The 9,470-nt window shown below is 41.3% G+C and overlaps 1 protein-coding gene across 1 annotated transcript in view; it reads right to left on the reverse strand.

Annotated features, from left to right (window-relative positions):
• Nucleotides 1-9,467, reverse strand: part of CYTH3 (cytohesin 3) — a 48,784-nt gene extending 39,317 nt beyond the window's left edge. Inside the window, exon 1 of the mRNA XM_085074667.1 lies at nt 9,234-9,467. Coding sequence (XP_084930793.1) covers nt 9,234-9,264 — 31 coding nt within the window. The 5' untranslated portion in view covers nt 9,265-9,467. The remainder of the gene's footprint in view (nt 1-9,233) is intronic.
• Nucleotides 9,468-9,470: the final 3 nt, after the last annotated feature.

Here is a 9,470-nt window from a genome sequence, read left to right on the forward strand (position 1 = left end):
TGACTAGCCTTGGCTACCAATTTCAGCATCCACTTACAAAACAGTTAATCTACAAACTGCACATCAGGGATAGCAGCACAGCTGATAAGAGATGGTGGGAAAACAAGCACAAATAGTCTCCCTGTCCCCAGATAAATGTTGGATGCTGCTTAAAAATGCTGCAACTACATGATTTGATAATTTTAATGACTAAAAGGGTATAGTAGGTCATAACTGAATTGCAGAAGAGGAATTTAAGTAATAATAAAGTTTTATAAAGTAAAACAATTACTTTTGAGTCTATAAACATATACTTCCATAATATGGACTACTCACTTAGGCATTTACATGACAGGTACCACATACAATATGAGTTTTCCCCAATTAGTATATATTAGGGTTACAAATACATGACTAAATCAAGGATTACTTCAGCTTGATAGAGGCTCTTGAAGGCAAACTTCCGAAATATAAAGGACTTGTTTTGGGTGGCTACCAAGCAGAATTCTCTCAATTAAAAAAAAAAAAAAAGAAAAAATAAATCAAAAAACTGAACCAAAAATAAGAAAAATGTAAAAAGAGAACCACAAAGCAGTAGAGAGATGCTCATTCACCTACCCCACGCAGTGAAGTCCATAGATCTATTCACAGATCTACTACAATGGATTATTAGCACACAGGGGTTGCACACAGCAGCTCCTGCCTGGATCAGAGCCAGCAGAGACTCACATGCACAGGAGAGGGGCCAGCTCCTTCTGGTCTTCTCAAGGAGGACTGAGAATGGTCCTGGGCAGGACCCAGGCCCTGTCCTGTACACATGAGGAGTTTCACAGTCAGAGAATACATTTAACTTGCAAGTTCTTCCCCAGGAATGGAGTTTTTCCTTAACAGAGCCACCATCTCTTCTTATGGCCACTGTGGTTTAACCTCAACTTCCTGGGAAAAAAATTCTCCTCCACATGCCCTGGCTGGGCAGTTGCAAGACATTGGAAGAAAAACATGCAGCAGCTTTACAAATTCAAAGATTGCATTTGCAAGTGGTCAAAGTTGTACTCTGAGTACACGGCCTGGTGGGAAAATTCCTCCTCGGTGCAACAGAATGACTGGGCAGGAAGTTCATTAGGACAAACTTTCTTGAGTAAGAAAGGAAAAAAAAATTACTTGGAATCCAGCTACTGAATATAAGAAACACTGCCTCAAGCAACCATAATTCCTTATTTTACAGTATCCAATGCAACTACAAATACTCCTTTTGAGAATTCCCCCTCTTTTGTAGTAAGGCAGTGGGATCTGTTTATGTCAGAATTTGACTCTACAGACAACACTGATTGTGAGCTAAACAAGGACCTTATTAAGGAACGTGATATCTACAGTACATGAAAGCAAAAATGTAACAGCAAATAGACTCTTGAATACTTGGAATTCAAGAAGAAAACAACATGGATGGTATTTTACAATATGAATCAGATATTAAAAGCAAAAAAAAAATTTAATCTGCATTCTAGAAGTTACATTAATGAGGCAGTTGTATAAAAGCCACAGAGGTGATTCATTAAGAGATTACATCTCACAGCTCCTCTTAAAGAAAACAGTGTGAGGCAGTTCCCTTACTTGCATATGCTAATTTCTTCAGCCTTTTTTTGTGCATGCATGTGTGTGAGAACAAGAGCGAGCACAAGAGACATTGGACACATTTGTTTTCCTACCCCTTAGCTCCTTCTGCCAAAGTACGCCTTGCACAGCGCTCAATTTCAATCTAATTTGACTGAGGAGATATTCCTACATGCTGTGTGAGAGCTAGTAGCTGGATAGAAGAGCCACCAAAACTAATTCCCACAGTTATTGTTGGCTCTTCCATACCCCAGGATCAGTAGATTCATGGTTCATCATTTTCACACAGCCTTTTTGTTTTGTTAAGACACTCAGTGTATTTCATCTAAAAATCAATACCAGTTTCTCCTTTTTTTATTAAGAGACTGCATCTTCAAGAACAGCAGCAGCTCCTCAAAATCCAACCGAGCCCTTGGACATGACAGCAAAAGCCAGATCAGAATTCAGATTCAACTTTCATAAATGGACCGATCTTAGATTCTTCTTGAAGAATTTTCTTATGGAATTCAGAAGAATTGTTAGTAAAAATCATAAAATCTATCGTCATAGGGACAATTTCTATTATGTTGCTAAATAACAGAATCAAACTTTAATTCTTCCATACACCTGGCATAAAGTAACTATTTCTTTTTACAATAAAAATCTGAAAATGAGGATAATTAGTAAAAACACACTAAGAAGGCCAACCTGTTGAAAAATTAAATCAAAACATCTTCAAATCCTGGATGAGATTATGACTTAGAATTCACAGGGCTCCAGCGTGCAACATTTCCTGTTAACTCCATGAGATCCTACTGAATTTGTTAAACACTTTCTTTCCTAGGAAAACTAGATAATTTTCATGTTTGCCTTTCAACATGTCAATTTTGACTGAAAACTCACCCACTTATATCGTACCTATTTATAAGCAGATATCCGAAATTCAATGAAATTGTAGAAGAAGCTATGTATGACTTCACTTTCCTTAAATAAAACTTTGTATTAGAACATAATGTGCTTAAAGAACCTCACAAAGTAATGAAATAAATGTGACACAGATGTTCACCAAAAAAAAAAGGAAAAAAAAAAGAAGAGAGAGAACAAGAATGTTTTTACTTCATAGCAACCAAATAGGTCAAGCCATTTCCTTCTTCAGGCAAATCTCAGAGGACCACAAAACACATGGTTTTCTAGTGGATTTTGTATGTCTATCCCACAAAGAGGAAACACTGCTGTCCAAAAAAATTTGCAATACTAAGTTTTCCCATGAAATTGTTGAAATTAAAAGAAGGAAGTCATATGCAATTAAAAACAATTTGCTAGATGTTAAAATTATACAAATGGCATAAATAGACTCTTACTACCTCATTCATACACCTTTCTTGTACAACATATTGCTCTAAAAGAATGCACAGTGAAGAAGTCAGAAATGCCAACACTACATCTGTTCACACAACTTCTCCTTTGCTTCTGTAAAACAAAGTAAAACACCATGTGTCTTCACTTCCCTGGGATCCCTGTCTCACAGTTCTATACATTGACAGGTTTTCCTAATAATCCAGCTGCTAAGGATTTATTTTTATCCTCTGTGAATGAAGCACATGGTCATTAGGTCCAAACTCCTCACTAAAATTAGTGCAATCCTTTCGTACACGCTTAAGTACTCATGAGCTGCAGGGAGACAAAGTGAAGAAGAAATCCTTCACTATCAGGTTACTTTGAAAAGAAGGAAAAAGTCCACACAGATTCATTCAATAGTCACAAAACGCTGATCTGTGTGCTGGCTGGTCCCATGCAGAACTCTACAGAAAATGTGATCCCATAACCAGATCAAATCTATTTGTGTGTTCAAACAGGAAAACTAATATCGCATAGAAAAAAATTTAACTTATTCAGTAAGTATTTCAATACTTTCTCATTGCCCTTTCACTGCCACTTTTATTACAACTTCTCTATAGACTACTTTTTAAGAAGCAATAAATTACAACATTTCACTATTTTCTTGTCAATACCACTCAGGATGCCAGCGTGTGTCCACAGACATCAAAAAGAGGAAGTGGGTGGAAACAACATTAAGAGCTCTGTTTTAGACTCATTAAGCTTAAGATGACAATTACGCAATCTTAAGATGTCAAACAAGCCAACATTTTCGCTGGGACAGATGGTACTGGATCCAGAGCACACAGAGTATATGCTGTGAGTCATCAGTTCAAATACGATAGTCCCACTCTTATTTGCAAATTTGATTATCCAGAAACAAGATGTGGAGAGGAAGAGAGTGTTAAAGCAAGCACCAGGCCCTGCAAATCTTCACAAAAAATGTTGGAAATAGAATGAAAAAGCAAATAAGACAGGAGGGGGAGGAGAGAACAGTCAAAGAAAAAAAAAAAGGCCAGATTTCAAAAAGAAAAATATAGTAAACAATACTAGAAGCAGCTGGCAGTACAAAGACGAGGAAGGGAATGTACTGAGCACAAGGGGTCAGGACAAGTGTGGAAAGGACCTAGGATAAACCTCGAGGAGATGCTCTTCAGAGAGTGACTGCAAACAGCTCGTTCAATGACTTCCAACAAGGAAAAGAGGAGTGGTAGTTCAAATGTTGGCCTTGGAGCAAATATTGGGTGAATAAAGAATCAGACTAAACCACGTTTGCATGGGGAGAGAAAGGAATGGGGCCAAAGATTGCAGCAAGTAGGATGGAGTTACAGTTTAAGTGAAACATTTTAAAGCCTTTTAAACCTTTGTTGTACTAGGAAAGGAGAGACTTATAGGACAAAAAGATGGCAAGCAGAATCACAGAATGGTTTGGATTGAAAAGGACCTCAAAGTTCACTTCATCTCACTCCCCCTGCCATGGGCAGAGACACCCTCCACTATCCCAGGGTGCTCCAAATCCCAGCCAACCTGGCCTTGAACACTTCCAGGAATGGGGCAGCCACAGCTTCTCCAGGAAATGTGTACCAGTCTCACCACCCTCATAAATAAAAATCACTTTCTAAAATCTAATTTAAATCTACTCTTTTTCAGTTTAAAGCCATTACCCCTTGTCCTCTTACTACACATCCTTGCAAAAAGAAGAAAATGGAGGAAAGGCATTTTTTTTCATTTTCCCTTGAAAAAGCATTCAAAATCCTAAAAAGAAAGAAGGGGAAGCAATAAATATGGTGGGATTGAAAAATTTTATGTGAACTGCAGAATATACTGTGAAAATCACTGTGTTGCCTCAGCTTCTGCAGCCCTTCAATTGGTGAAAGCTCTTGGAACTCCAATGATATTAAAAGATTGCAATATCCATTTGGTAACTGTGGCCCACGGGGAGACCACTTTCATGTGGCTATTACTGTGATTCCCAGACATTGTTCTGCAAAATGCACTCTGTTCCTGCCTGTAAATCCTACAGCTTGCTTTCCCAGCTGTATCAGTACAGACAGATGCTGTTACAGGCACACTGCTCCCCTAAATCCACAGCGTGCTCACATTGCTGAGCGTGTCACCAAATACCATTATATAACAAGACATCAAGTTTGGCAACCAACCACCTCTGGAAACTCTATCAGCAAAAATTTCATGTTTTCTTCCAAGTCACAGCTAAAAATATCAAACATTAGGCTAAGAAAAACTTAACAAGTTACTGCAATTAACAAGCATATTTTCTGATACCACCAAAAATAACGAATATGTACAACATAATTGTTAATACTTTATTATGACATTTTTTACTGCAGTGATAACAGATTAAATGGTTTTGGGCTAAAAATTAAGATGCTACTGAGCTGACAGGCAATCCGAACAAATATGAGATTAGTTTAGCATGAAGACATATCTATTTAGCAAAAAGAGACAGCATGAAGCTCTGTTGGCTGCTAAAAGAACACAAAAAACTAAATTACATAAATAGACTACCTCTGTATCTGCTCTTTTTCACTCCCTAGAACCAAGCTGAGTGGTCAGTCCAACACTCAGGTGCATTTTAATATCCTCGGGATTTCCCCAAAGTGCTATTTAAAAGTACAAGCCCTCCTCTAAAGGACTTTTGGGACAATTTTTACTTAAAACTACTGGTACAAGTTATCCACTTTGATGAGTAGGGAGTGAAACATATTTTACGTTCTTCTGTGTTAAAACACATTTGTTTATAATAAAAGAAACTCATAAAATAAGCAAACATGTAGAATTAGTCTTAAATGCAAAGCAAATGTCTATAATCACGAGGATGCCACATGGCCTCTGATATCTTTAATATCTACCTTTGAAAGATATTACAATGTGGATAGAAGAGATGAGGCTGCTCGAGTCTAAAATATAAATGTGTACTTTTAATCAATTTTAAATTTTTTTCCTAAGAAAATCTGGGGCATTTGTTACATTTACCAGCTTTTACCTGTAAGTAGGTAACTGCTTTGCCCTGCAAAAGAACAGAATCATCCTGCTAAGTCTGGCTTGGCAGCAGATCCACTCTCCTGAGAGCTCTGTGAGACGGTCTGGTCTCTTGGTGTCTCTCCTAATGAAGCACTGTCTACATTCTGTCCTCACCACACCCCCAACGTGCTACCTGGCACCACTGCTGGCAAGTACAGCCAGCAACTAACAGAGCTTGGCAACCCAACTGCTCTGGCCCACAAGAGCTTCAACATTTAGAAACAAAGCACAGAGTTTGGGGAACAGCAGGGAAACCTCAATGCCGTAATTAGTGCTATAATTTGGTTTGTTTGTCAAGTAGAAGCAGGACTTTAACCTTCTGGCAAGTCTGTTTAGAGCCCTTTGTTGAGACAGCATAAAGCAAACATACAGAAGCTGGTAAGCACCCAATCTTGCAGTCTTTTTCTAAAGGAATGGCACAGAATTGAATTTGGGGGACTGAAAAACTGCTGGATGACTAGAATCAAATTCAGAAAACAAACAGAAGTTCTACAGTGCCTCCAGCACTGCCTGTTTATACATTTTGACCTTTCACAGAGGATCACTTGCTCACTGTGTGATCACACCAAGAGCACTATTGAACCCGAGAGTCCTGGTCACTGGCACTGCCACCACCCAACTGTGAGCCTGTGAGAAAAGCCACTCAAATCACACAAGAAGTGGTTTTAAACTAAGTGGGGAGAGGGAGGAGGAGAAATTTCCTGGACTAAGTGAACCACAGAGATATTTCAATCAGGACACAAAAGAAAGTTGAGCGAAACACCAACTGACTCGGATCATATCGCATCAATAATCCGTGCACAGAGCCTCTGCTGAAATCAATGGGAGGCTTGTGTGGAAGTGGATTGTATAATATAAATGCACAGCCCTGTTTAGGGCTCCACATACAAAAGAGAAGGAGGTATTGAGAACAATTCCCTTAATTAGCATCTCTCTTCCATCGAGTGCTTCTAAAATAATAAGTTCTAACTTTACACAGCTCTGTTTTCATTCACAGTTTTCATCAGAGGTGGTAAAACAACTGACCCCATTTGACAAATAAGAGAACTGAAGCATAGGATGCAAATTAAACTGAAGAGCAGTGCAGCAGGCACAGCTGAACTGGGAATAGCAGCTTACCTTCTGAATCACACTTTAATGTCCTAGATATTTACATGCTTATCTAGTTCAAGTCTCTAATTAGGGTGATTCTGTGCAGCCCTCAAATAATTTTGCATACTTCCTAAAGTACCTGTGCACAGTGATAAGCTTAGCTGTAAGTGTTTCCCACTCAATAATGTCAATTTTATGAGGATTTGGAATGTCCTGCAGAAGTTCAAAACACTGGACTGCCCCAGTCAGACTCCAAAGGGAGTCTCATTGCTCAGGTATCACAAGTCTCATTACTCAACAGCAATAAAGAGTTTTTAAAACAGGCCATCAAATCCACGTGCCTCCGATCATTAAAGGAAAAAAGGAGGGGGGAAGGCCAAACAAAATAACAACGTGCCAATTCCTTAGCTAGAAATGACCTAACTAATCCTGGTGTTCCAAATTGACAGCGATCCCTAAGAAAAAGCAAGACTGGGTCTCTATTCAAGAAAAAAAAAAAGTGCAGCACTTACAAGAAGTGTAAAATGTCACATACACCAATTGCAAAAAAAAAAATTCCAGTCTTGTCTGCAATTGTTTTACAACTAAGCCAAACATAAACTATACTGTTGTTTGACCCAAAAAAGCAACACGTTTATTAAAGTGATATTAGTTTCAATTGCATGGTAGAGGTACAAATCTGGCCTCACCTATAGAATCAGCGTTTAGCTAAATACAGACTGTCTCCTTCCCATGTCCTGAGTATTTGTCCTCCCATGAAAATGCAACTTTGAAATGCTTAATACCTTATGAAAGATTAATTCAGCAATGTCCACTTTCTAGTTCACATTTTGCACGTGATTAAGTACTATATTAGCAGGGTTGGGACCAGTAACAAGCATGTTCCTTTCCCTTAACTACAGATGCAAGTCCATAATACTGTGAAAATAACATATTTTGAATTAAATGGTCTTTACAATTACAGTGTCCAACTGCTTTGAACAATAACTTTTCAGTCTTTTGCTTCCCTTTTTCAGATTTTTTTTAAGAGTTAAGTCTATCACTGTCAAAACAAGCAAAAACGCCTGCTGAGAAATGGTCGCATCTCCAAACGACTGCTTGAAGATTTATTTTCCTGATTCATCACAGCATTATTTTTTCAAGTTGTCAAAACAAACACCACACCCTCTCGATTTCCGAGTTCTGGGTAATTATATTTAGAATTAGCAAGTACCGCGCAACTATTAATCATACAGCGCTTAGCCCTTACTTTACCTATTTAGAGATCAGCCAACGCATTCGAACGCCGCCTGTTTAGCATTTGGCTTAAGATATACCCTGGTCGCTCCATTCTGTAGCAGCCCGGCACAGACACACTGAATATAGGGCAGGCCATGCAGTCGATCTTCTGCCCCAGGGCAGGATCAGCTCCTGCTCAGCCACCACCATTATCGCTGATGATACACAACAACTGGTTATTTCAGGCAGCAGCTTTACACACGCACTCGCAAAACACATTAGAAATTAAAGGAGGGAAGCGTGTGGCACGTCTGCAGTGCCTTAAACTGGGACAGAGCAAAAGCCGGTCTCCAAAAGATAAAAAAATGTAAATAAAAGCTTCCCCAACATGCGAGTCCGGATTTTCTAAAAGTAGTATCTGGCAAGGTTAACGCCGCTGCCTTTGGAAACAGTTCACCTTGTTTAAACTGGCTGAACCACCCCGTGATTATCACCGAGCCTCCATTAAGATGACACACACAAACAGAGCCCTCGCAGAGCTTCATTACTCTTTTCGCCGCTCGTACATCGCCAGACGCGTACTTCTCTCTATCTTGCCCCTTCCCCTCTGGCAGCAGAGCAGCAACTGCAGCAGCGAGCGCGGGGCTGTCACTGTGCCGGGGCCGGGACCGGGACCCGCCTGCCCTGCCCTGCCCTGCCGCCCCCGGCAATGCCCGCACCGTGCCGGGCGCGGGGCACAGAGCCCCCATTGTGGCGCGGCCCCCGCCCGCCCGGGCGCCGCTCGGTAGCGCCAATACAGCCGCTCGGCCCGGGGCGCCGGGCAGGACGGGGCAGCACCGGCGGCAGGGGCCGCGGCCGCGGCAGCTCTCAGGGGCTCCTGCCGCCCGCAGCGCCGGCTGAGGGGCCGCGTGCCCCCTCACGAGCCCGGCACTCACCGCCGCCACCTCCGCCACCCTCTTCGTCCATGTTGGGACCGCGGGCAGGGCGCTGCTCCTCGGCGGCCGCGGCTCAGGGAGGCCCGGGGCTGGCTGGGCGCCTCGCGGCCGCTCCTGCTCCTTCTCCTCTTTCCCCTTCTCTTCCTCTTCTTCCTTCTCCTTCTCCGCTGCTACTACCGTCGCCGCTCTCTGCCGCTGCGCTCCACCGCCCCGTCCCTCCCCGCCCAGCCCTGCCTC

Source organism: Lichenostomus cassidix, chromosome 14 (genome assembly GCF_008360975.1).
Source record: "Lichenostomus cassidix isolate B80296 chromosome 14, HeHo_3.0, whole genome shotgun sequence".
Taxonomy (NCBI): Eukaryota; Metazoa; Chordata; class Aves; order Passeriformes; family Meliphagidae; genus Lichenostomus; species Lichenostomus cassidix.